The sequence below is a fragment of the Cottoperca gobio genome, chromosome 21 (genome assembly GCF_900634415.1).
Source record: "Cottoperca gobio chromosome 21, fCotGob3.1, whole genome shotgun sequence".
Classification (NCBI taxonomy): domain Eukaryota; kingdom Metazoa; phylum Chordata; class Actinopteri; order Perciformes; family Bovichtidae; genus Cottoperca; species Cottoperca gobio.
Window position 1 is genome coordinate 23365832 of NC_041375.1, and position 27523 is coordinate 23393354.

Below are 27523 nucleotides of genomic sequence, written 5' to 3' on the forward strand. Positions count from 1 at the left end.
TCTTAATAATATACAGGGTTAGGGGCAGGGCTCGTGTGTGTGTGTGTGTGTGTCCAACACTTCATTGGGAGAACCAAGAAAGTAATTGATATATTTGCTAAAATAATTATTAGTTGCTGATTGTTCTTCATCTGCTGTGCCACAGAATAGGAATCTAAATATTTGGGAACTATAAATTCAGGTTCTAACGTTGTGTTTCTGGAGGCTGCTCAACACAAACATTCATTTGTCTCAAGTCAAAAGCTTTGAGACAAACTGTTTTTAAACTGACGGATGAAAACATTTGTGACTTTCTTTCCTCGACCTTCATTATCGAAGCGGTTTCTATAGTTCAGTCGTCTAACCTGTTATACAAAAAGAGAAACATGAGGTCCCAAAGAAAAGCTACGTGACGGCTGCAGACGTCGTAAAGATCTGTTTATCGTATGACCTGAGAAAGAAAACAAACGACAAACCGTCTCACAATTTGTGGAGTAGGTGCACCTGCTCTTTTAATATGTAATTCAGACACGTTACGTTGATGGACACACTGACGCACAACAATGTCGGGTATATTTCCTGCAACAGAAAGGAAACACTGGCCCTGGATGAATCCGCTGTGACTGCAGCAGAAGTTTAGATCTCGTCCCGGTTTAATCTGATTTTGCACATTTAAATCACATTAACTTCACATGATCACACGTATTTATATTTGCAAACTAAGCTGTTGTGTTTTAGTTGTTTGGGTGATTGTTACTTCTCTTCCAGGCAGCCAATGTTTTACATTAAGTTCATAAAACACATCCTTAAAACTGTACACCATGCATTTGAAACTGCTCTGCGAAGGAAATGAAACAAACATGATGTGTAGGAGCTGTTGGATAAAGAGTTTAACAAAAAGGTAACAGATAGAATATTCATTCATGCGGTTTAAACAGAACAATTCCACTTAGTTACCATCTGAACCGTTGAAGCACAAAGTTGATAATCACAAAAGAATTCATCAGATTTTCTCTTCAGCAGCGATTTGTGACTTGATTCTTGATTCCAGTGCATTGACACAAAAGTCAGTATCGTGGCAGTAACGATGAGAACAGAATCAAATGTTCATTAGTCTCCTTTCAGTCCTGACACGTGTGTGAGTGTGATGCCACGGATTAGATTAATGATATGTGCAGAAACATTAAGACCGACACGTAGAATAATAAATAATCTCATAAAACAGCCGACAGTAGAGAAGGAAGGATCAGCGAGTGTGAAGTGTAGATGTTCAGATTACAACACTTCAGTGGTCGTACTGTATCATGACAAGGATCGACAGTAATGCCTCTGTAATGGCCTGAACTCTTAAATGTCGGGGTCACCATACGAGGATATTGAAGATGGAAGACTCCATGTTTTTACGTCTCCACCTTTACATCAAATGGAATCAATTTATATACAGATACATACATATATCCTAGATATATATATATATATATATATATATATATATATATATATATATATATATATATATATATATATATATATATATAACTAGATTTTAAAATGACGTTCTGTGGGTCTGAACATCGTTTTGCTGCAGGACCAACACTTTTTCTCCACTGGGTGCATCAACATCAGCCAAACATCCACACACACACACACACACAACTTCCACGCTTAAACTAGAAAACACTTTGTGGATATTCTGACACTGTGCAGTACACATCCGGCCCACTGGGAGCACAGTGGAAACAAGATACAGTGCCACATTTGACCCATTGTCCTTTTTAACCTCTGATATAATGCCTCAAAACTCCTCTCCTCTAGTGGTTGATGTGAGGAATAGCAGCCTAAACAGAGACTTAAGTAAACGGCTTATTTGGTAACATTTTAATGGACTTCAGTGTGGTTGAAGTATGATTGTCCATTTAAAAAGGTACTGATATCATTTAGATGTGTTCAAAAAGTAGAAGATGATTTCAACCTGTGCCACCCATTAGCGAGAAAAGTAAGAGCATTTAAAGGAACAGTTCACCCCTAAAATGACTATTTGTATATCAATGACTCCCCCTGTGTTTCCTTGATTTCTTGAAGAAAACTTTATTTTTCCCACTTTCCTCCAAGGTGAACAAAGAATCAAATGTTCTTTCATGAAGGTGCGAGTATCGTTTATGCGTTAAGTGTTTTAAATAATAAAGTGTTAGTGAAGTAGTGAGCGTACGACTGGATTAATGAGAGTTGGATTATTCTGCACGAGTTGTGTGAGAGTTTGTAAACAGATGTTTTGAGAGCTGTTGTTAAACTTGGCCCCCATTTTACTTCAATGCATCAAGAATTTTCTGCGTTTTTTGGATTCTTCGTTCACCGAGGAGGCGTGCGAGAAAAACAAAGATTTCTTTCCCAAGAATTCAAACTAACACGGAGTCATTTATATACAAATGCTCATTTTGGGGGAGAAATATTCTATTATAATCTAGAGCTGCAGATAGACTGTAGATATGTGTGTGTGTGTATATATATATATATATATATATATATATATATATATAAAAATATATATTAATAAATAAAAATATATATTGATAAATAAATATATATATATATATATATATATATATTTAAATTAAAAGATATTTATTTATTTAAATAAATATATATTATTATAGCTTATAGTGGCTGAGTCTTACATATTGGTCATATATATATATATATATATATATATATATATATATATATCTATATTTTTATATATATATATAAATATCTATATATCTATATATATATATATATATATATAAATATCTATATATATCTATATATATATATATATATATATCTCTATATATATATCTATATATCTATATATCTATATATCTATATCTATATATAAATATAAATATAAATATATATATATATATATATATATATATATATATAAATATATTTATATATATATATATATATATATATATATATATATATAGATATATATCTATATCTATATATATCTATATCTATATCTATATATATATATAAATATAAATATAAATATATATATATATATATATATATATATATAGATAGATATATATAGATAGATATAGATATAGATATATATATATAGATAGATAGATAGATAGATAGATAGATAGATATATATATATATATATATATATATATATATATATATATATATATATATATATATATATAGATATGACCAATATATAAGACTCAGCACCTCTAAGTGCCACTATATGTCCTCCGTCTATACGTCTCCTACTTGCCCTAAAGAGAGGAAGAATACAGAAGACGCAGGTTGAGTCTAAACTGCAGCTGCTGTTACTTTCTCTTCCTGTAGGTGGTGCAGGTTGGTGTCAAACAGCTTCCTCTTGTGGAGATCCCACAGCCTGCTACACATGAATCAGTGAGTTTAAGTTTGTGAGTGAGTAATTATCTAATTCCATGAAGTGCTTCACATCTATAAACTAAATTAAATGTGACGTTTGGGTTTGACGGTACCCGCTGACACCGTGCAGAACATTTCACTGTTTTGTCAGTTTCAGGTATGAAATTAAAGTAAATAAGGCGTGTCAAATCCTTATGAAGTCAAAGGCCCTCCCACACACTCTTATACACTACAGACACATACACACACTCACACACAGAAAGATATCCCCCCCCCCCACCCACAACCGCCTGTCACCTCGTCAGCCACGGCCGGTCCTGTTCCCAGTCTTCAGCGGCCTGCAGTGTCCTCACGAGCCACTTCTCATTGTTGAATATTATCCAGGTGACATCGATGTTTTTGGATACGCTTCTCTCTTTCTGCGACTGCCACCGTGAAACCATCATAGTTTGGTGAACAGAGCTTCCTGCTGACTGCTGGGCTCCCAAAAGACCTCAGGACACCACAGGACTCATGTCCCATAGCTGCAGAGAAACACGAGACATTAACAGTTTGTTGTTGGTCCGGAGACATTTCTGCTGACTCCAAACTTAAAATGCATCTTTTCTTTCCGACGATCTTTAAACGGATCATGTGTGACGAACGCTTCAGTCAGGAAGTCAAACGTCATTAAATCACTTTATTCGACATTAAAATGTTGCACAAACCAGACGCTGTAAGAAGAGCGGACACACACACACACACACACACACACACACACACACACACACACTGGATCTAGTGTTGCAGTACGAACTCGTTCTCATCCTCTGTACGGTGCACCGTTGCATATTCTTGCACAACAGTACCACTTCTTCACACGGCACAGCTCTTACACCTTTAATTCAGATACACAGTATGTATATTTCTATTGTATTTGTATACATATTTATGCTTCCTGTACACGTGTTTGATTGTATTATATTGTTTTCTTTCTGTACACATGCACCAATACAAATCCCTCGTATGTCACAACCTACTTGGCAATAAACCGAATTCTGATTCCTTTGGCTACAGTCAAAAAAATAATGAGAAGAGCCAAAAATAATAATAATTCTGATCCGAGCGATAAATCAGATTTGAGCGATGAGGCGCGCCGTGTGAGGTCAACAAACTTAAGTGAGTTAAAAGTCAGTCTGCTCCGGACTGACATCACTAAATGTTACTGTGTGTGCTCGCGTGTCTGATCTGAGACTCATGAAGCAGCAGAAACGCTTTGTTCCCATACAGACCTTGACAACCTTGTCGGTGCCGGAGGTGAGCAGATTCCCGGTGGTCGGCTCGTAGTGCATGTGAACCACGCTGTGCTTGCTGTCGTGGAAGGTGGCTGTGGGCGCTCGACTAGAAGACACAAAGCCAACGTTACTTTACTGCAGAGAGCACAAAGGTTCAGTACACGACAACAGAAGATGATTGTTACTCACTCATCGTCGGTGATGGACTCGTGGCAGCTGTCACACACACGCACCTCGAACTCGAAGCCCATGAGGGGGATGGTGGAGCGTTTGGACGAACACTTTCCGCACACCGCCTGGCCACACTTCCTACAGTGGTGCTGAGGAACACAGGAGGACTTCAACATGTCAGCGTTGATTAACAGTCTCACTTCTTACCAGGAGCAGCTGAGCTAGAGGAAGCGCTAGTTGTAGCTTAGCTAGGCCAAGCTATGAAGTCCTAAGTTAAATCCCAAGTCCTGAACTTTGTGTTTCGAGCCATAAACGAGTCATTAGGAACTCACAAGAGTTGCATGTTTCAGGAAAAGCCAAAGGATTCTCATCACTGTAATATCCTGATAAAATGTCCTCAATTATGATGACGTCTTATTTTACTCTGATGCACGCCTGATGTTTAAAATGATTCCTAATCTCACACCCCCTCCTCTTAGAGGATGCTGCACGTTGCAGCCATTAGGACGAGAGAATGTACCCGGGGGGGGGGGGGGGGGGGGGGGGGCGCAGCCTTTGGACAATCTACCCGGTTAAAGAAGTGGGGAAGTGGAATACCCACACTGTCTGAAACCGGCCTCAGGCTCTTACCTTGTCTTTCTCATACTGAATCTATTTATGTATTTGTTGTTATCTGGTTGTTTCTTTGCAAATGCAAATGAGCTTGGAGCAACGCTGCTGCAATTACTTTTAATTGCGTGCCATCCCTGCAAAACTAAACAATAAAATAAAAGATGAGAGTCGTCTGATGGAGCTCCTGATCTCTGAATCTAAGAGTAAATTGTGTTTTTGTTTCTGATGATTTCTAACATGAAAGAAAAGAAGAGCATTAGGAAGTGCAGCACCTGTCGCAGGCCGATCTTCTTACTGTCCCACATCTGTTTGAAGTTCCAGAAGAACGGCTGCTCACACTTCTGACAGGAGTCACTGTCCAGCCACTCCGGGGTCTGTGCAAACACACATTTTTAAAACACCTCTTTCCTGATTTTAAGATCTGCCCACTTTGGGAAATGTTTCTGAGAGGAAGGTGAACACATCAATAATAATCTCACGTCAAGGTGTTTAGTTTGCAGGAGTCAGAAAGTGGCTAGCCAAGCTTAGCTGTCTTAACTACACAATGTATCTGACTTGTTTAATTCCCACACAAACAGAAGTATTAAATGTGAAATTCTCGGGGGAGTTGCAACTATTTCTTGACAAACAACGGTTTATTCATCCGCACAGTACTTCTGTGTGTCCCGCGACACTGAGGCAGAATAAAAGTGACTATAAATAAAGAAGCAATAAAGTCCTGAATAACTGTAGAGACAGAACACAGAGGAGACGCTCCACTGACGCTCCACTGTGTGTTTGTGAGAGAAGATCAAAGAATCTTCTGCTCATCTGGTGACTCGTCATCATTCAGAGTAAGAGAGATCTACATTATCAAAAACAATCGGGAACTTTCCCCCCCTATCTCTCTCTCCCTATCTCTCTCTCTCTCCCTCCCTCTCCCTTTGTCTCTCTCTCTCTATCTCTCTCCCTCTCTCCCTATCTCTCTCTCCCTCCCTCCCTATCTCTCTCTCCCTCCCTATCTCTCTCTCCCCCTCCCTCTCTATCTCTCTCCCTTTCTCTCTCTCTCTCTCTCCCTCCCTCTCCCTTTGTCTCTCTCCCTTTCTCTCTCTCTCCCTCCCTCTCCCCTTATCTCTCTCTCTATCTCTCTCCCTTTCTCTCTCTCTCCCTCTCCTTCCCTCCCTATCTCTCTCTCCCTCCCTATCTCTCTCTCCCTTTCTCACTCTCCCACTCCCTCTCTATCTCTCTCCCTTTCTCACTCTCCCTCTCCCTCCCTCCCTATCTCTCTCTCCCTTTCTCTCTCTCTCTCTCCCTCCCTCTCCCTTTGTCTCTCTCTCTATCTCTCTCCCTTTCTCTCTCTCCCCTCTCCCTCCCTCCCTATCTCTCTCTCCCTCCCTCCCTATCTCTCTCTCCCTCCCTCCATATCTCTCCCTTTCTCACTCTCCCCCCTCCCTCTCTATCTCTCTCCCTTTCTCTCTCTCTCTATCTCTCTCCCTTTCTCTCTCTCCCTCTCCCTCCCTCCCTATCTCTCTCTCCCTCCCTATCTCTCTCTCCCTTCTCACTCTCCCCCTCCCTCTCTATCTCTCTCCCTTTCTCACTATCCCTTTCTCTCTCTCTCTCTCTCTCCCTCCCTCTCCCTTTGTCTCTCTCCCTTTCTCTCTCTCTCTCCCTCCCTCTCCCCTTGTCTCTCTCTCTATCTCTCTCCCTTTCTCTCTCTCTCCCTCTCCTTCCCTCCCTATCTCTCTCTCCCTCCCTCCCTCCCTATCTCCCTTTCTCACTCTCCCCCTCCCTCTCTATCTCTCTCCCTTTCTCACTCTCCCTCTCCCTCCCTCCTATCTCTCTCTCCCTTTCTCTCTCTCTCTCTCCCTCCCTCTCCCTTTCTCTCTCTCTCTCTCTCCCTCCCTCTCTATCTCTCTCCCTTTCTCTCTCCCTCTCCCCTTCCCTCTCTCTCCCTCCCTATCTCTCTCTCCCTCTCCCCTTCCCTCTCTATCTCTCTCTCCCTCTCCCCTTCCCTCTCTCTCCCTCCCTATCTCTCTCTCCCTCTCCCCTTCCCTCTCTCTCCCTCCCTATCTCTCTCTCCCTTTCTCACTCGTCTCCCCCTCCCTATCTCTCTCTCCCTTTCTAGCGAAAAGCTCACTCTCCTCCCCCCCCTCGCTAGCTAGCATCCCCACTGCTCACTCTCCCCCCGCCCTCTCTCCCTGCTCTCGACCTCTCCCCTTCCCTCTCTATCCATAACACCCCCCTTCCCTGCTCTCTCCATCCCTATCTCTCCCTCCCTATCTCTCTCTCCCTTTGTTTCTCTCTATCTTTGTTCTCTCTCTCTTTCTCTCCCTTTTCTCAACTCTCCCCCTCCCTCTCTATCCCTCTCTCTCCCTCCCTCTCTCTTCTGTCTCTCTCCGTCTCTCCCCCTCCCTCTCTCCCCCTCCCTATCTCTCTCTTCCCTCTCTCTCTCCATCCCTCTCACCTTTTTGCATCTCTCCCTCTCCCTGGCTCTTTCTCTATTCCTCTCTCTCTCTCTCTCTCCCCCCCTTCTCTCTCACCTCTTGTCGTGATACGTCCATGTTCCAGATGACGATGCCTCCATCTGAGCTGCAGGAGATGAGCTGACGAGTGTGTGAGGCGTAGCACAAGCCCTGAACCTTGTCACTGTAGGACACACACACACACACACACACACACACACACACACACACACACAGAGACACACACACAAAGACACACACACACACACACACAGAGACACACACACACAGACAGACAGACACACACACACACACACACACACACACACACAGAGACACACACACACAGTTTATAATGTTAAAATACAGAAAGGCTTTCTGCTGCTTCCACCACAGATGTGTCGTTCACAATGTAGCTGCTAAGTTCTAGTTATACATACATGAACCAGTATATAGTAACCTCGCTATATGTCAGGAGTGGGTATTTGTGATTCTCACTTGTGTCCTTGCAGTTCGATGGCGGTGCCTTTGCGGCCTCCGATGTCCCACATGATGATGGAGTGGTCCGAGCTGCCGGAGAACAGCACCCTCTGGACGGGGTCCCAACACAGCGCCGTCACATTACCTGGAGCAAAGTACGACACACACTGAAGCTGAAACACACCAGCACAAAGACACAACTCTCCCACGCAAAGCCCAATCAACAAAGATGTACATCAGGCCGAGGCCAGAGCACAAATAGAACAGCTGAGTCAGAAATATTTAGCATCTGCTGATGTTGCTATCCAGATTTAAAAATGTAGGAGTTTAAGGCCGTCAAGCACAAGACTTGTTTCATTCATTTGAAAAGCTATATTTCTTCCTTAACTGGTTTTATGTCGTGAGCCAATAGGTTAACTTGACTCTTTCTCCTTTGCATCTCTTTTTACTACTCTTCTGATGTTTCCGAACACAGTCAACGACGTCTCGTTATCCTTTAACTCCAGCCGTCGAGCGCGTGTCTAAATACTTTGAATCCTATTGAAGACATTTTTCTCTGCCTCCTTTAATAAAGCAGATTCCACAGTGACAGCTTCAAAAGATGTTCTTGAACATTGAGGAGCATCGGGGACTTACAGCTTTTAAAATCACTTCTAAACCGGCTCAACACATCTGAAGCCCGCCTGAGGACAACAGAAGTTGACCGCGGACAAATAGCATCAACTCATCTGTGAATGTACTGCAGCTCGGTGGTTTATATAAACGTAAAGATTTCATTTCCCTTGATCCCTTTCACTCCTGACAAAAGCTGCTCCTGGCTGAAATAGCCTGTAACTGTTTCATTAAGATGTAACATCGTTTTGAGAAGACACATTCATAGATATAAACAATTACAAAACGTATTATAAAATTCATGTTTCTGTGATTTGCATTCAGCTTCTCTGTCTCATATCAAGCAGAAGAAAACATACCATTATCATTTCAGCACCAGTGTGTGTGTGTGTGTGTGTGTGTGTGTGTGTGTGCGTGTGTGTGTGCGTGTGTGTGTGTGTGTGTGTGTGTGTGTGTGTGTGTGTGTGCGTGCGCGTGCGCGTACCAGTGTGTCCCTTGAAAGTGGTGACCAGGCTGCAGCTGTCCTGCTCCAGCTTCAGGATGGTCACCTGACCAGACTGGTCCCCTACGAAGGCGTGTCTGGTCTCCACATCAAACCTGGGATAGAATTAAGGTCAAAGAAACAGCATCCTGCTGAAAGACTATCGATGCATTCGTTTGGATCTTTGTCCGTTACTGGAACACAATGACAAACAAAGTCCCACTGCAATGTCAACACGAGCAGGGAGCTGCACAGAGAAACAAACGGTTCTAGCGTTGTGTAAACTATAACATGTAAAGTCAAAGCTCTTTGTAGTGGAAGCAAAGTGGATGACTCTTCTCTCTCTCACTGGCGATTTAGTCAGAGTCCTCTGACCTGGTTAAGTCAGTACGGACTAAAATCAATACAACACTGGCCGCACTGTAGAAGCTCAAGCATATCCTATTAGTATCAGATCAAATGTCTTAAAAAATTATAATAAATACAAATCTTATTCCTGGAACTTTCTAGTTTTCTGTCTTTCTCTGGGAACCTGATATATATATATCTATATCTATATCTATATCTATATCTATATATAAATATAAATATATTTATATTATATTTATATATAGATATATATATATATATATATAGATATATAGATAGATATATATATATAGATATATATATATATATATAGATATATATAGATATATATAGATATATATATATATATATATATTATTATTTATTTCTTATATATATATATATATATATATGTATATATATATATATACACATAATATATATAATGTAAAAAATGTAATATATATTTCTGTAATAACACAGTATATATATATATATATATTATTTATATAATATATATATATAAATATATTATTTATATATGTTATTTATATAATATATATAAATATATTACTTATATATATATATAATATATATAATGTAAAATGTATATATATATATATATATTATTATTATATATACATATATAATATATATATAATGTAAAAATGTAATATATATTTCTGTAATAACACAGTATATATATATATTATTTATATATATTATTTATATAATATATATAAATATATTATTTATATATATTATTTATATAATATATTATGTATATATATTATTTATATAATATATATATATAATATATAATATATATATATATATTTATATATTATTTATATATATTTATATATTATTTATATAATATATATATATATATTATTTATATATATTATTTATATAATATATATATACATCAAATATAAATAATAAGTATATATATACTGCGTTATTACCAGTGAATCAAAGGATCTAGATCAGTGGTTCCCTATCCTCTTTAATCCCACTGTAATCCAATGACATTTTTATCAACCATTAACAATATTTGGGAATTAAGTTAAAAAAAAAGCTAATAAATGTTTCATTGAAATAACATCAAGAACATGAAAGAGCTGCAGGTTTGCCAACGTGTGACCTTTAAACCTGCTCCTGTAAATACAAACACTCCAGGTACAGGTTAGGGCACAAATTGCGTAAAATGCATAACGATGCTATATGTGAATACATTTTTCTATTCGGCTCAGATTCTGTTTGTTTTCAGTGTAAGGTCAAAGTGCAAGCACGTTGTGAGGTGGTGATTAACTTAACATTACACTGTGATCAATGCTATGAGGTACATTTATAATGAAATACATCGATATCATGTACATTTTAACTTCATGGTTTGCTGTGTTCTTTATCTCTAGTTTATAAATGTAGCTGTAATGTAGATTCACAAAATTTGACACCAAATTTCTCTTCTGGGTCTCGAGCTGATGTAGAGGTTCGCAGGATACGAGCAGTGTGATGACCTCACAGCTCATTGGTATGGATCGGTGTCGCTGCCGAGCACTCACAGCCTTTCATCTGGCCATTACTGAAACCTACTCAGACCGTTTCCTTGACAACAGCATGACTGATGCCTATTGTTAGCTCTTGCCATTAGCACAAAACTCACTGGAAGCTAAGCTAAATTGCTCCGTCTTATGTTGCCGTGGCCTTAAAATAGACTGTGTTATCATAATAAAAAGCCGGAGACTTTTCACAGTCCAGAGCACCAAAGATGGCTCGTCACTTCCCGCTCGGTTGAATCCAACCTTCTCCGTTAAGCAGGAAGCTTAGCCGTCAAGTTCATTGAGCGCACTGTGAGGGTGAAGTAGCCGACAAATCAAGACAACAATCAGGGCCAGGAGGGGCATTAAAGGATACTGTAGTCCTGAAACCCAAGCGGTGGTGCGGTACGTCCCCAGTTGCTGGCCGCTCTCTGAGCAGTGCCAGTTGAAGTTTTTGTCCTGGCCGGTGCTCAGAAGCCACTCCATCTCCAACACGAACAGCACCACAGTCACTCGGCCCTGATGGGCTGCAGGCACACAAGAGCACACATGAGATTACAATCACAGTGCAGGGGCCTACCCAGATAGGGTGGGATGATGTCAGCAATTTAAAAACAGCGTTTAACCAACAGTGTTCTGAAATGACACAGGAATACACATTTACTGGGCGGTGAATCTAATTTTATTTTCAATTAAATGTTTTCTTCCAACGATTATAAAAACAAGATAATCGAGATGAAACCGTTATAGAGACACTGTTTCACTATGACGCTCTCGTTTTGTCTTGTATTGTAAATCCAGCGCGCCCCTTGCCTTGAGTTACTGACTGGAAAATGTTGAATATAGTTTCCCAAAATGTTAAATATATGTTTTTAGTAAATTGTGGAACTGAACTTTTCTAATCTATTTGTATATATTATTTTTATATTATTTATTTAAATATATATTTATATGTTATATATTATTATTATTCTATTTAGTTTTCTTTTTTTTTTATTATATTTAAGAAAATCCACTGCTAAAAAAACGATTAAAAAAAAAAACGTTTCCAAAGTCAGTGAGTAATCGTGGTAAATAATCACGATTACGATTGTTGCATTAAATCGAGCAGCCATATTTAAATAAAGAGAAAGTTGCTTGAGATATTTTGAGATCTGCACAGTTTTACGGTCCACACTCGCAGTACACACGAAGACATGCGATAACATTTTCACATAAGATCCGAGAAATACAAGTCATAAAAATAAAAGGTCAACTATAAATATGTTCTGCATTCATGTAATACATTTTTCTAAGGCTTGCATGTGTGTTCATAAACATCTCAATATATAGCTAAAGCTAAAGAGATCGATCAGCGGCGCTCTGGGCCAGATATGTCTGAGCGAGTTATACTCAAAAGAAAGAAATGAATTAAGAAAACCGGCAGAGAAGGAACCTCCCTCAGGCTGCAGAGTGTTCAGAGCCTTCAGTACGCAGCGCTCAGCAGAGTTTATTAGCAGTGAATTGTCCAGAAACTGCCAGAGTAATAAAACACACGTGGTGATGAATAACATGGTCCACAGATTTCAAAGAATTGTAGAGTTTCAGAAGGGGGGCAGCTTTTAGAAATAAGCTTTCAGAGCATTGAAGAGTAATGAGGGCCGAGGTCAGCAGGTCAGCTTCACATCTTAAAGATGCACTTAATGCTACACATGAAGGTACGACACAACGGGTGCACATTACTACATCACGAGCTGTCTGCAGGTATTAGACAGTCTATATACATACATATATATATGTATATATAGTGCATATTATGATTGCAATACAGTTGAGAACTGTTCAGCTCTAATATAAGATAAAAGGGCAAATCCAGGTTTCTCTTTAAAAAAGGGGCAAAAAAGAGATTATATATTTGTCAAGATGTTTTGGAGCATATATTTTAATTATTATGAGATAATCCCAATTCAGTCGTGGTAATTAATCAAATACATGTTCATGGGAGCATTATCTAGTACGCAGACTATTTACACCTTTTGTATTCTGTCCAGCACCTCGTCTTTCTTTCTTTCAGTACCGCCACTAGGAGTAACCAAAGTCATTTTCAAGTCCTGTAACTATGATCTCTGAGACACATCGTACTGCATGTGCTTCTGGTCAATAACTGTCACAATAATAACAACCTGACACTGGGAAATACAAAGTGTTTAAACCTGATCCCAACAGCCACACAGGAAGGAAAAGCCGTCATTGAGAAGGAGGTGACGCGACGAGTTTATAGTTTTACATTTAAGTACACTGGCCCTTTAAGGTTGGCTTCGGGTTTTACATCAAGAATTCTGATTCACGTGACAACATTAAAAACACATGAGTTCAGCTAAGCTTTTACTATTTGTAAAATGTAAGATATGTTAGCACTGTTTCAGGACTGGTATCTTTTAGCTCTCTACTGACTCACACACACACACGCACGCACACAGACACTTCCTGTCTTACCCTGATAGGTGCTTGCTGGGGTCATCTTGTTGTAGTCTTCTGACAGGATGAACTCCTGAAAGACAGGAAGTGGAGAGAAATGTTCACACTGACTGAGGTCAATGACTAAAGTTTCCAAATAAATCTATAAATGGCAAACAGATGATGTTGTTTTATTTAAATTCCAATGTGTTCGGAGTAACAAAAGGTCTCAAATCTTTTAAAAATGTGATTATATTTGAAGTGTCAGCCTGCTTCCTGTAGAAAGATAAATACTTTCCACCTTTCTAAAAATGTAAATGCAAATGACTTGAGTAAAGTGAGCTGCAGGCCGGTGATGAGGAGAACTGCTCTTGGTCTGACGGTGTCTGTCTCTGGGGCTAACACCAATAAAATAACTTGAAGTTTAAAAGTTGTTCTGCGATGAAATCCTTGAAAATGTTCTGCAATGTTACCGTCTGACTTTGTGATGGGCCAACATGTTCCAAAACAAACAACCCAAACTCTCAAACAACAAAACAAAAAAGTGGAGAGTAAAACTGCTTAAAGCAAACACCACCAGTCAGAAGCCTCACTGAAGACAAACCGCAAATATGTCCATTTTACACATCTCACAGAGAAAAGACAGAATGTCAGACTTCAGAGGTTTTCCTTCCTCACCCAGTTACAGCTCAGTGATCTGACAACACAAGGAGCCAACAGCTTAAATTCATACAATTAAAGCTGTGCCAAACGGTGGATCCCAAAATCTTCCTGTCAACATACCGACAAAAGTACAAATATTCAGTCGAGTGTGTGAAGAGAAAGAAAGGCCAGAGGGTTGTGTTTGGACTTACACAGATACTGCCAGTATCCATCCCCACGGACAGCCTCCTGGTCTCCGGGTTAAAGGACATGCAGGAGCACGAAGCTGGAGGCACAAACACAGACAGGAATAATAGTGAACACCTGCACGAGGTCATGTTGTTGTTATTTTGGGAAGACTTTCCAGTTTTAAATTATAGCTGCGACTACAGATCATCTTCATTATCCATTCATCTGCAGATTATTTTCTAGATTAGTCGTTTGATCTACAAAATGTCAGAAAAGTGTAAAAATTCTCCATTAGTCTTTTATTGTCGGTCCAAACTGAAATATATCATTTAATATAATAATGTATTAAACAAGAAAAGCAAAAAAACCTTTTTGAGAGTCTGATTTGTTTTGCTACACAATTAATAATTATCTAAATATTTATTAGTGCTTATTTTTCTGTTAATCAAGTTATTGATTAGGAGACTAATCTTTGCAACTCTCGTCTAAATTGCCTTTATTTTCACAATCTATTTTGGAAAGTTCAGTTTGAGACCGAACAAATCTCTAATTCTGTTGAAACTCTGTTTGGCTGATTTACTTTGGCAAAAATAACCCAAAACAAAATCAATACATTGTAGATCATTTCGACATTTCTGTGCACCATTTAACCACTTTGGATAACAGTCCGAAATGTGTTGACTGAAGTTTGGGGGATGAAAAAGAAAAACGTGGGACCAAAGTCCCGGCAATTTGCCTTCATACGAAAGTGTCCACAGAGCACACAACAAACGTGTGACGAAGCAACTCAAAGATGCACGGATGCCTTTATGTAAGAAAGACTTCCTTCAACCTTTATAAAGTAACATGTAAAGTCATTTTACTCAGTTTTGCACAATATAAATACTGAAAAAAATGTAATTGCTTTATGTGTAAATCCTGAAAGTAGTGATTGTGAATCTTTTGCAATTTCGTTTTTGCTATTAGCAAACTAAAATGTCTAATATATGCAGCCTCTGGTACTTCTATTGTAAGCTACAGATCTTGCTGATGGCGGCATGGCATTTCCTTGAGTTGCACAACTGGAGGGAAACAAGGTAAAGTGTCACAGACACGCAGCACTGCAGCACTGAAGGGAGGAGAGTGAATCATGCAGGCGTTAGATGCTCAATCTAATTCCAGGAGCAAGTAAACTCCTTTAACTTCTTCCTGAGAAGTGGAGTCTGTGAGATTCATTATGTTCTCCGTGATGAGGAGATGCTCACACAGAACTACAGGCCTGTTTTAAGAAGTACATGTTATCTGGACAACTTTGCAGACTGAAGTTACACACTCATGATTTACTGGATTACACTGAGCAATCATTCACTTTAATCTAACATCTGTTTAACAATATAAACACAAAACATCTACTTATCATTAACACATTTAGGTAAAACGGAAGCAAGAATACTTACTTGTCATTGTGTGGTAGACACTGGGCCAGTACTGACCGCTGTCTCTCTTCAGCCATACCCGAATCGTCCTGTGGGGTGAAACCAGAACGTTTTAGTGGCATTACTAAGAAGCCTTCAAGGCATCTGAGGTTTGATGTAGAGCGGCAATAATTAGACGACTAATCGATTAGTCGATCGGCAGAAGAAGAACCGCCAATTATTTTGATAAATCGACTAAATGTTAGTCATTTTTCATGAAAAAGTGGCACAAACTGCTGTTTACAAGGTTAAAAAAGGCAGTTTATACTGGAGTTGTAAAGATTAGTCGCCTAATCAATAAGTCGATCGACAGAAAAATAAGCGCCAAGTATTTTGATCATTTTTAATCAAAAACAAATACTGTCTTCAGCATTCAAAATAATAGATTTCATACCTTTGCTTGTTTTATATATTATTACATTAAATATATTTGGGTTTGGACCGACAGAAAAAGACATCACCTTGGACTTTAAGAAACTGAGATGGACATTCTTCCCAATTTTCTGACATTTTATTGATTAATCGGTTAATCTATTTAGTTTTGAAGCTTCGACTTTTTGGGAGGCAGATCAGCGATGGAAACGCGCTACACTTCCCAACTCCTGCGGGAAATTATCTCCAGGATCTCAAACGTTCCTAATTTGCAGTGCCTGTTTTTACACCTAGGTGTAATGGGTAAAGGACATGAGATTACACAGACATTACAGGACATACAACCTTTGAACATGCAGAGGATCACACCCACCCTCAAGCACATGTCAATACACTGGATATACACACTTGGCAACCAAAGAAGACACACACACACACACACACACACACACACACACACACACACACACACACACACACACACATTTACTATGAGATATGACATAGAAAAGCAGCAAATCCTCTTATTTGAGATAGGGTTGTACAATTGCGCAATACACACATTGCAAAATACTGTAATATACTCCCGGATGTTTTGAGTTAGATCAAATGTTTTGAGTAGAAAACTGCATTTTCTAATTATTATTATGTCAATATTTGATATTTTTAATTCTACAAGCAATTTGTTATATTTAACAGTATACTGAAAGCAGCAGAAAGGCAGCACTGTACACTTGAATATAACCGGTTTATTTATAGTTTAAGAGGCTGGAATCAGAGAAAATGTGTTTTTTTTCCGCTATTTTTGCTTGAAAAATTACTAAAAACATGAATTATTTTTCTGTAGATTAATTAATCAATTAATGACTAATTGTTACTTATAAACCAAATAAATAAACATACTATGGGTGAATCAAATGACTGTCAGCTGACACTTTTATAGAAACGTTATGGGATGTTTTCTTCTTTAGCCGTAAACCGTTGGACTGTTTCTACTGGACAAACGGCAGCGGCACGAGCTTAATCAATGACCGGCACGAGCTTAATCAATGACCGACACGAGCGGAGACATTGTTGGGGGGGAAACAAGCCAGGTGACGGTTATAAATCGTAATTTTTAGGTTATTTTGTGGTCTAATCGCAGCGCAGCTCAAACTCAAGTTACCTGTCCTCGGATACGCTGATAACGCCGTCTTCTTTTGGAATGATGACCGCCGTGCTAACAACATCTTGGAAAGCCTCAATCTTGCTCAGCAGACATGGCTTCCGAGCCTGCGGTTGGGGCTGGATTTCGGCCGCCATGAGTTGTTAGTACACAAACCTCCGTCTACGGTTCTGACTCCGGGAAACATACCCGCAGAGCCTCGGCTAATAGCAGCTAGCTAGCTGTCAGCAAGCAGCGCGGTGTTGTGACGGATGCTGCCTGTCAGCTGACAAAACACACCCGGCTACAGTCAGACACCAAGCATTTCCTGTCAACAAAGTAAGACTTCCGGTTTACTGTTATATTTTCAAACTAAAAGCATCATCTCTGAAATGTAAAGATATTAAAAAAAATTATTACATGAGGTTTTGTGGTATTAAAAAAGTAATAATAATAAACTTTATTTATATAGCACTTTACAACGTTTTAACTGAAAGATAAAACAGCAGCTAAAAAACATTATCAAATGGCAACGACTTGTTAGATAATCAAGTTCAAATTATTTATTTATTTATCATATGCACAACAATCACAGAGAAGCACTTGTTGGCAATAAAAATCTTAAGTCTGAATCAGTGATGAGTACACTGCATGGTTTAAGTTCATGTTTATGTGAATTTTCAGATTTATTGACCAGTTTATCAATCAAAACGTAATCAATGTTATAAGAAACATTACTTTGACGAATTAATTGAAATAGTTACATTACTAGTTACACTTTAAGAGGGTAACAAGTAATCTGTAACTTATTACGTATTACAACCTTCCCAATGCTTATTATTACTAAATAGAAACAAACAGCCATGTTATTACCAATATATATTATTAGAACAGAACATACATGAGCATGAGAGTCTTTATTCAAACATCACAATGAGAACTTTCTCACTGGAAAATGGATTGAAAAGAACTCCCACCATGGACATTTCACCCCTCCTGTGTTGTTCTCTCTACACGTTTCCTGTTTCAACTGTTGGTGGCGGATTTACAGATAGAATAGCAGCATTACTGGTGATTTGTACAGTTAATAACTTACTTACTGTGAATAATGTGAATACAAGACGTGCAGCCTGCTTTTATGTTGAAGGCAAATAAAGTGAAGTCTCTTTTAAGATGTTCTTGGTAGCTTCATTCATTGTACTGACGGACTCACACAGTAATCAAGTCCCATTGACAACAAAGCTTCACACTTCTGGTTATGACTTTCATAGTAAAACTGACTGACATACATGTATGTTTTCGTAAGTTTGATCCAAGCAAATGATTATCTTGAAACGAATAGATAATGCAAATTATCTATTGTTAATATCGGCAAAAACAAGAATGTAACACATTTTATAAAAAATACTTCCAGTTCCTCTTACAGGCTGTTTCCAAAAAGTTGTGAAACATGAGAAAAATGATTTCCGGTCACATTTTGTCTGGACTTCAAAATAAAAGTTTGAAATGTGTAAGATTATTAGACTATATATAAGACTCGACCCATTTACTGTAAGCATTTTGGGGAACATTTGTCATTGTTACTATACAGAGTGTACTTTTCTTGTTCCATATATTGTTTATTGTCTTATAGTAGATCTTTGATAGCGTTTTTATGCCTTCATATAACACATGGAGAATGTAATGTGTGATTGGTTGCAGACTTACAGCCACTCCCTGTTTAAGATGGCTTCTCATTGTCACAAAGCATTAGCATGATGAAGGTCTAACACCGAAACGTTGCACATAAATCATTATTTTTTTTAAGTTAGACTGAGTGCTGGAGTTTATTTGTAACTTTTGAAGTATGCTGAAGGCTATGAAAAACTATGAATTTGAGTTCTTTGGATTCTTGTGGGGTCAAATAGTTTGGAGCAACAACAGTAGGGTGTAAGATATTTTGAGAGTGGAACATATTTGCAAATCATCACATCGTATAAAACAAAATATATTTTTTAGAAAATGTAACTGGTCAAAAATAAAAGTAGTCAAAATAATGGGGAACAAAGTATTGAGGATATCAGACAATTGTGATGGAAATGTCCTGCATTCAAGTTTTGATTTCGAACTTTAATTTTTACTGATGTATAGAAACATAAAATATAAAGTATTCATTATGTTGTATGCTGTTGGGTAGTTTAACCTATATAAATGCATCTTATACTATAAAATGTATACTCTGACTCTAAATGCATATCATATATTTGATGGGTTCACACTAAATAAATGATAAATGTTAATACAACTGCTGTGCAATTTTTCTCACTAGATCCAGTTACACCGTCCCCATAAATCATTTTATTCTGAAAAACAATGACACACCGGAAAATGAATTGTGTGTGCATGTGCATGTGCGCGCGTGTGTGTGTGTGTGTGTGTGTGTGTGTGTGTGTGTGTGTGTGTGTGTGTGTGTGTGTGTTGCTTCAAACATTGTCAAACAAGAGGCAATAGACCTTCCTCCTCTTTGCTATCGCCAGCCACCGGATGGTTTCCTCTTATTTTTGCGGAAGTGATGATATTTTCCAAGGAGCTCCATTATGTAAATTGTTTTGCACAATCGCGCACGTCTCCCTGAGTGTCATGTGGCATTAAGAGTTGAGCCGATAATCAGAGAGGATGATGTGTAGCCTTTTGGAGATCAATCGAAATAATTCTCAAGTGTGTACAGAGTATTAGTTGAGACATATTATGTGACATAACTACATGTTTTTGTAACAAGAAGTATGCCTACTACTTTAATAAATCTCACTTATCTCTTTTCAGAATAATACAGTTTTAATGCCTTCTTTCTTGTGAATATGTAGGGTATTGCACATATGCTTAAGAGAGACAAAGTATAGCCATTTTAGAGCTGCAGGGTGTGTGAGTATGTGTTCGCGCATGTCAATCCCTTACAGTGACTATTCAGCTAAACCTCTCTTCCTTCCTACTGTTTCGCAGAAAAAGGATGTCTTTATTTGGTCATTGCATAAAAAAGTACAATGGTGTCAGCAAGTACTTTCTGTGTGACAACCCAAGTTGTATCCCTGGGTTAATATGTCACTGTTTTTATTTCCATATTGTCTATCTTCAGTTTCCTCTTTAGGGGTTGTCTTTCACAGTAGCCCACGCCCGTGCATAGGATGAAGTACATGTGGATTATGTAATCAGCTCTAACGGCAGACATCATTCTTATATGGTTTAATAACTTACATCAATGCTCCTAAAAAAAGAGTGCGTTGCCACATATGTTGTATTCTTTAACACATAATGCATGTACAGAATATTTTCCTTGCATTCCTGCCTCTCAGACAAGCAAGCATGCGCATGAGACGCTCAGCTCTAGCCTTATTTGGATATGGTAATGAGGGGCTTCAGACAGCCAATGAGGAGCGAGGCCTTGTACACGTGACGCTGACAGGCCGTTTGGGGGGCGTGGTCAAGCGAGGAGCTTATGTTAAAACCAGTTGACGAGACACAGCGCATTCAGTGTAGGGAGAAGCAGGGACACACTATGGGGGGGAACTTTGTTACTATGAAACTTAGAAATATTCGCAAAATATTGTTATAATTATCAATATCCCTCGTGAATCAATAACCTGCCCCTAGGGTTTGAGGTTTTTAGTTTAGTTAGCCCGGAAAGGGCTTCTTCACTCACTATTCTTACACTTTTTTTGAAAGAATGTGTGAGACAGACAGTTAGCCAGCCAGCTAGCTAGCTAGCTGAGAGGTGATACAGGCGGCAGGAGAACAAAAGATTTTTTTTGCGTTTTGGCCGGTTGAACTGACACCAAGTCCATGCAGAACGTGTCATTACCATCACAATGCCCGTTTTACTTTTTCTGATAGACACGTCCGCTTCAATGAACCAGCGCACCCATCTGGGCACTACCTTTCTGGACATAGCAAAAGGCGCTGTTGAGACTTTTATGAAGGTACTGTAACCAGCAAGACACATTCATATTGGGAGATCCCCGAGCGGGATGACGGTTCAGATCATCATTGTACTGTTGCAAGCTCGCCTGTCAAACCCGATCTCTCGATAACCGTAAATAATGCTCTACTATTTCCGCAGCTCAGAGGGAGAGACCCGGCCAGCCGAGGGGACCGGTACATGTTGGTAAATTTTGAAGACGTCCCCTTCGGGATAAAGGTAGAGTTTGTTTTCGGGTCATGTCCAGCTTTACATTACGCAGATTGAACTGTCCCTTCCATTGGCTCCACCACGTTGTGATCACTACATCAATTGTGTAGAGGGGAATCTTCAGGAGGAGCTTTCATACCCCTTTTAAAACATGGCCGACATTTTGTTTCAATGTGAGCAGCAAGGAACTCTGGGTGTTATTTATACAGCGAGGTGATATCTGGGGGGAGGAGAGGGAGGGATTGAAGGGAGGGAGGGAGGGATGGAGGGGGGGGGGGGGGGGGAGGGAGGGAGGGATGGAGGGGGGGGGGGGGGAGACTAGCTTACTTTAGTTGTTTAGACCAAATTGCCACTTTAGTCAGGCTGCCACTTTGTAGTTTATGATCCCTCGCGAGCCTGGTGTCCTGGCTGCTGTCAGATTATTGATTTCGCAAAATAGAGTAAAAACGAGATAATGATAATAATAATACATGTTTATCAGTTCAGAATCATAAAAAAAAACTACTTCTGCAAAAGTTGTCTGGTGTTCACAACAGTGGTGTAGTTGTAGAGCTTTGTGTGTGTTATTAACCACCATGGTGTGTTTTTATTTTTATTAATTTGTGTTTTGTTTTTTTTTAAAGGCTGGATGGAAAGAGAGCCACGCCACATTCATGACAGAGTTGAGGAACCTGCAAGCAGCCGGACTCACAGCTATTGGCCATTCCTTGAGGACCGCTTTTGATTTACTCAATCTCAATAGATTAGTGACTGGGATAGACAACTATGGACAGGTATGTAGCACTGAAGAGGCAGAGAGGAAATCAAGGTTGATATAAAAAAGTTGTGACAATATGGCCCCCACCACAGACCCCGTTCACTCCCTACTCGCCTTCCCCTATCCCCAGTCTTACAAGCATCAACCACCTGCATACTGTGACCCCACACACTTAGTCATGTGCTCATGACACAAACATAACAGCAACAAAGTTTAAAAACAACAACTTATTTTTACTTTATTGGTTTGTGTTACAGACTCTGTGCTCTAAATCACGGGTAGCTTCATGCTAATACTTTTGAGTTTTATTTATTTACGAAATGACATTTAAACCCTAGAAGTGCATGATTTATTTTTAAGCTCAGCTATAACTAAAGCACTCTAATACACAGAGCTGCAACGGTTAGTCGACACTTATTTTGATAATGGATTAATAATTAAATAATGATAAAATAGTTTGTTATGCAGAGATGTCAGATAATGCTGTTTTCAGCTTCTCTAATATGGAGATTTCATGTTTTTCTTAGTTTAATATATATAAATAATTATCTTTGTGTTCTGGACTGAAGAAACGAGACATTTAAAGAACTTGGATTTTGAGAAAGTGGGATAAATAAACTATTTTCTAACATTTTATACACTGATGACTAATGAATAAAATAATTGGCAGATTAATCGATAATGAAAATAATGGTTAGTTGCAGCCGGAACATCAGATCTGCTTTAATCCTACTTTTTAAAGCTGTTTCAGAAACGGTGTTATTTCAGCTAATTGTATTGCTAATCCTCAGAGGTTTAACATTTTTACTTTCCCCTCATTGGCATAAATGGGGCGGAGAAAATATGTAATCTGTACTGACCTTAATGACGCCTCTCAAACGTTTTAACAAAACGTTTTATAATCTTCATAAAGGTGCAATTTATTGCTGCGCTGCTTTAAACTGTGTAATGTTTTGCCCGGTAGACTTAAAGAAAGGCGACTTAATGTCGTTTCTTTGTTGCCAGAAGACGTTTTAAACTTGAATTGGGTTTAAATTTCATTCTGAAGCTTTTTGTCAAAACATTTTTTTTATTAAATGTAACTAATGCTGAGGTTTAGACGGTGTTACGTTCTGCAGCTGGCACATTGTAAAGTATCTGTTCACAAGATGTTGAAGAAGAAGAACTGCGCTCGAAACACAGTTTTAATCTGCACTTTAAACAACAATTCTCTCCTCCAGCCGAACAGCAGAGTTGGTTTGATTCCCAGCTGGAGTCCGACGTTCACTTAAATTTAATTGGGCCTGAATATGCAAAACGAATATTTGTCGAGCTCTGTAACTAATTCAGTATCACTGGCTCGGCTCCACACAGCATCACCCTCTTAAATCTCTGCTGGCAGAGAGTTTAGGAACGGAGATGTTGAAAGTGAAGCTGCGTGACAGTTCGATGATGGATGGGAATTGTGAAGTTGCGTCCTGAGCCTGATGACTTTCCTGCAACAGGTGACGAACGTGCTGCTTGCAGAGTTTTGTGACACAATGTAGATTTAGTCTCATTGGAAAACGGCTTCGGGGACGTCATGGCGTCACCCTGTGAGACTTGTCTTCTGTCCAATGTCTGGAAATGAGTTTCCATCTTCTGCCAGAATAGTTAATATACGATTTTAAAACACAAAGTCAGGGAAGCTACTGATTACTTCTCCCGAGGGAGAAATGTTGTTCGGTTAACTGAAGCTACTTAGAAAGAAGAGGCAATAAAGATATAACACAATATGATACAAAGAAGTCGCACGCCTGCAAGAAAATGTAGTTTATTTCAACAAGTGCACGCTTGTTCACGGGTCCTACATAAACCCAAGACGCATATTTATCTTTAGACAATTTGACTTGTGCCTGTAGTCTGACACTTCTAAAACATCTTCAACCTGCATCTTCAGACTTCATGAACAAATCACCGTTCAGCAGAGAAGCCATGAAAAACTAAATAAAAATGTCCTTTATGGCCGACGTGTGTTGGTAGTTAACTACACAACACATGGGGGGGGATGCAACTGCTTTATTATGCAAATATGAATGTAGATGAACTCCCTGCAAGCGACTGCTGAAGGTAGTAAAACTAGTTTTATTATAAGTACTTCTCCAACACGGCTGTACATTCTAACGCGTACACAGTTTAACTGCGAGGTGACGCTTGTGGTTAATATAGAAGTACCCATCCGGGGTAATGCATGCATACGTGCAGCGTACACAATGCATGTCGGACACTGTCGGGGAAGTTGAATGTCAGATGTAGATGTCAGGCTGGCAGAAGTGATGTGAACACAAACAGCATGTTGAGGTCAAGGTTACTGCGTCCTGCTCCGGTCAGCGCTGCTCCAACGACCGGTTGATTAACGGTATTTATAATTTAATGACCTCCTTTGTGAAAGTCAGTAACTTAGACATCATGTTGTACTGATCAGTACTGTATTTAGCTTATTATGAGCTATACATATAATGACTATTATATTACTATTGTCTTTATTTGAATTAATGTCTCGAACCAACCAACAAAATAGCCAAATGTATTCAGTTTACAATCATTTAAAACACTAAAAAAAAGCAGCAATTGAGTTTCTGTTCTATTGAGTAACTGTTTCAGTGCTACGCTGGTGCGTCACATCTCTTGTGAGCTGCTCTGTCGCTGCTCGTCCTGCTTTAGTGAAGCCGTTTGCTTGATGGGAGAGTTTAAAGAAGAGATGGAAGCAGCACATGGGCTCCAGATGTTGCCGATGAATCTAAGGTCCTCTGAACGCGGACGATCTAAAAGTCTGCGTTTCCAGTTTAGGAGCAGGAAAGCTGTCGGGCTCTTGTCTTTGAGCAGTCGAACGCCACTCTGTCTTTGTCTCACTTCAACAGCTGTAAAGCAAAGAGGTGCGAGCGCTTGTGCTCTGCTGACTCTGCGTGAGCCCCGTATAATAACTCCATATCGTCCGCTTTGCTTTACCAATTTAATTCCTACAGAAAAGTCAACTTTGATTTTCTTGTAAGTGCTCAAAGACGTTCAGTGGGGCAGAGGGGGGGAGGAAGGCTGTGGGGGAGTTAAAGTTGCCCTGGAGTGCGCCTCTCTACTGTAACAAAGAGCCCTGCAGGTTGCCAGGCATCTGAGATGAGTCTCCCCCGGGAGATGAAGAGGAGCAGGGAGGGAGCCGGCGGGTAATCCTGACACTGATCACAGTTTCATCAAGAGAGAGCAGAGGGAGGCGAGGACGGGGAGGGAGGAAGTGATGATGTTTGGTCATAAGTTAACATGTCAGCGCGGGGAGATGAACGGAGCTTTAATGGCGCTCCATCACGCCGGCATTGTGTTGGCAGACCGGCCGGTTGTGTCAGACTGCAGCGCACCACGACTCGTCTATGAGCGGAGCTGCAGGCGACTGGAGCTGCGATTACACATTATTTATACATAAAACAGACATTTATTCATCCCGAAGGAAATTCTTGTGCCAGAAATTAGTAATTAGAGCAATGCATATGAAGTGTATAAGACGTCACGCGAACACGGTGCCTAATTGAAATGTAAGAAAAGTAAACTAAAATAGAAAAGTCATATTTTATGTTCTCGTTTAATCATTTAGTCACTATTTCCTAAAACCCAAAGTGATGTCATGAAGCTCATAAGATAAAAAGGTTTTAAAAAGTCTCTTTAAAAGTCCTAAAATGCTCCGAATTTGGATTTTATGAATCGTTTCTTTCCTGACGTTGCCATTTTTAAAATCTCTATAATTAATTACATCTGTCACGCAGATCAGGGTAGAGGAACCAACGCACATCATGAAGAAGTAACCACGAGGAGAGGAATATTAAACAGTGCAGTGTTTTAATCTAATAACAATTTACCGTCTGACTGAACCTGGCAAATACGAGGCTTTTACAAACCTTTAACGTTTTTAATTTAATTTTAAGTGGCATCAAAGTGTTAAATCTCAGTTGAGCTGTAAGAACCCTTTACTGTGGAGGAGATCCCACAGGCGCGGGTGCGTACAGATGCATGCGCTGCTGCTTTCACTTGATCTGTGTGTGGAGCGCTGGTGTGTGAAAGGTTTCACACAGATTCTCAGATACTCTGACGCACACCGAGGGTCCGTCTGTATGCATGTAGTCGCTCGCTTTATAATTCCCTTGAGTTAAGTTTCCTTCACTTAAAATAGATCCTGTAAGTTCTCTATGATGATGGGCTCGTTTATTCCTCACACGTGCTATAAATATCCAACAGCGTTGAACTCTTCAGTCGTTTGTGCTTTCGTATTTATATTGAATATGTCTCTTCTTGTTTTTTTATTTTCGCAGGGAAGGAATCCCTTTTTCCTCGAACCCGCCATCATAATCGCCATCACCGACGGTAACAAGTTGACCAGCGGCGGGGGAGTCCAAGACGAGGTCAGCCAGCATCAGGCGCTCATCTGTTTATTTAACATCAAAGCTTCCTGCTTGATTAATCTAAAAATAAACCCTTAATTGGTTTTAAAATATCTTAAATCAATCTTTCAAAAACAATAAGACGTGGGGAGTGGGATTTTATGAATCTATCATTGTAAAATAATAATATTTAACCAAATGCTCCTCGCTGTGTAAAATTGGAGCGGCATTAAAAAGTCAAAATCCAAAGATAATTAGTTTTTAAATCTGAAATTCTTCATATGTGAGAAACTGGAAACATCTTTATATTTGTTCTTGATGAAAGACTTTAATCAACTAACAATTCAAACAACAACAATTTAGCTCTAATTATGATGCAGAACTACAAAGTGTTGATATTATTTGCGATATTAGAGGAAATTAATCAGTATTCTCATTTAAAAACATTAAAACATCTTAAATCTGTAGAATACATTTCTGCAGCACGACTATATTTAAATAGAAATTATTATTTGACACATTTCGCCTTTTTAACAAATATTGCTCCTCTTGCGATCTCGATGATTTGCTCCTCATACTGCAAAGGTCCGTCGTGAGAGGAAAGCTTTATTTATTTCTGCCTCTCCATCTGTAAGTTGTCCTCCATGCT

The 27523-nt window shown here is 39.1% G+C and overlaps 2 protein-coding genes across 2 annotated transcripts in view; one reads left to right on the forward strand and one right to left on the reverse strand.

Annotated features, from left to right (window-relative positions):
* Window positions 1-459: 459 nt before the first annotated feature.
* wdfy2 (WD repeat and FYVE domain containing 2) lies at window positions 460-17868 on the reverse strand. Its single transcript, XM_029459483.1, has 13 exons — window positions 17598-17868; window positions 16043-16110; window positions 14630-14703; window positions 13815-13869; window positions 11716-11866; window positions 9451-9563; window positions 8373-8499; window positions 7953-8058; window positions 5706-5807; window positions 4840-4970; window positions 4648-4756; window positions 3674-3900; window positions 460-1391 (listed from the first exon to the last, which is right to left on the reverse strand). The coding sequence occupies exons 1-12, from the start codon at window positions 17732-17734 to the stop codon at window positions 3871-3873; spliced, it is 1203 nt and encodes a 400-aa protein (XP_029315343.1). The 5' UTR covers window positions 17735-17868; the 3' UTR covers window positions 460-1391; window positions 3674-3870.
* A 3226-nt stretch (window positions 17869-21094) lies between these two features.
* ints6 (integrator complex subunit 6) overlaps window positions 21095-27523 on the forward strand; it is a 22649-nt gene continuing 16220 nt past the window's right edge. The window contains exons 1-4 of the mRNA XM_029459524.1: window positions 21095-21529; window positions 21670-21747; window positions 22362-22511; window positions 26806-26895. Coding sequence (XP_029315384.1) covers window positions 21419-21529; window positions 21670-21747; window positions 22362-22511; window positions 26806-26895 — 429 coding nt within the window. The 5' untranslated portion in view covers window positions 21095-21418. The remainder of the gene's footprint in view (window positions 21530-21669; window positions 21748-22361; window positions 22512-26805; window positions 26896-27523) is intronic.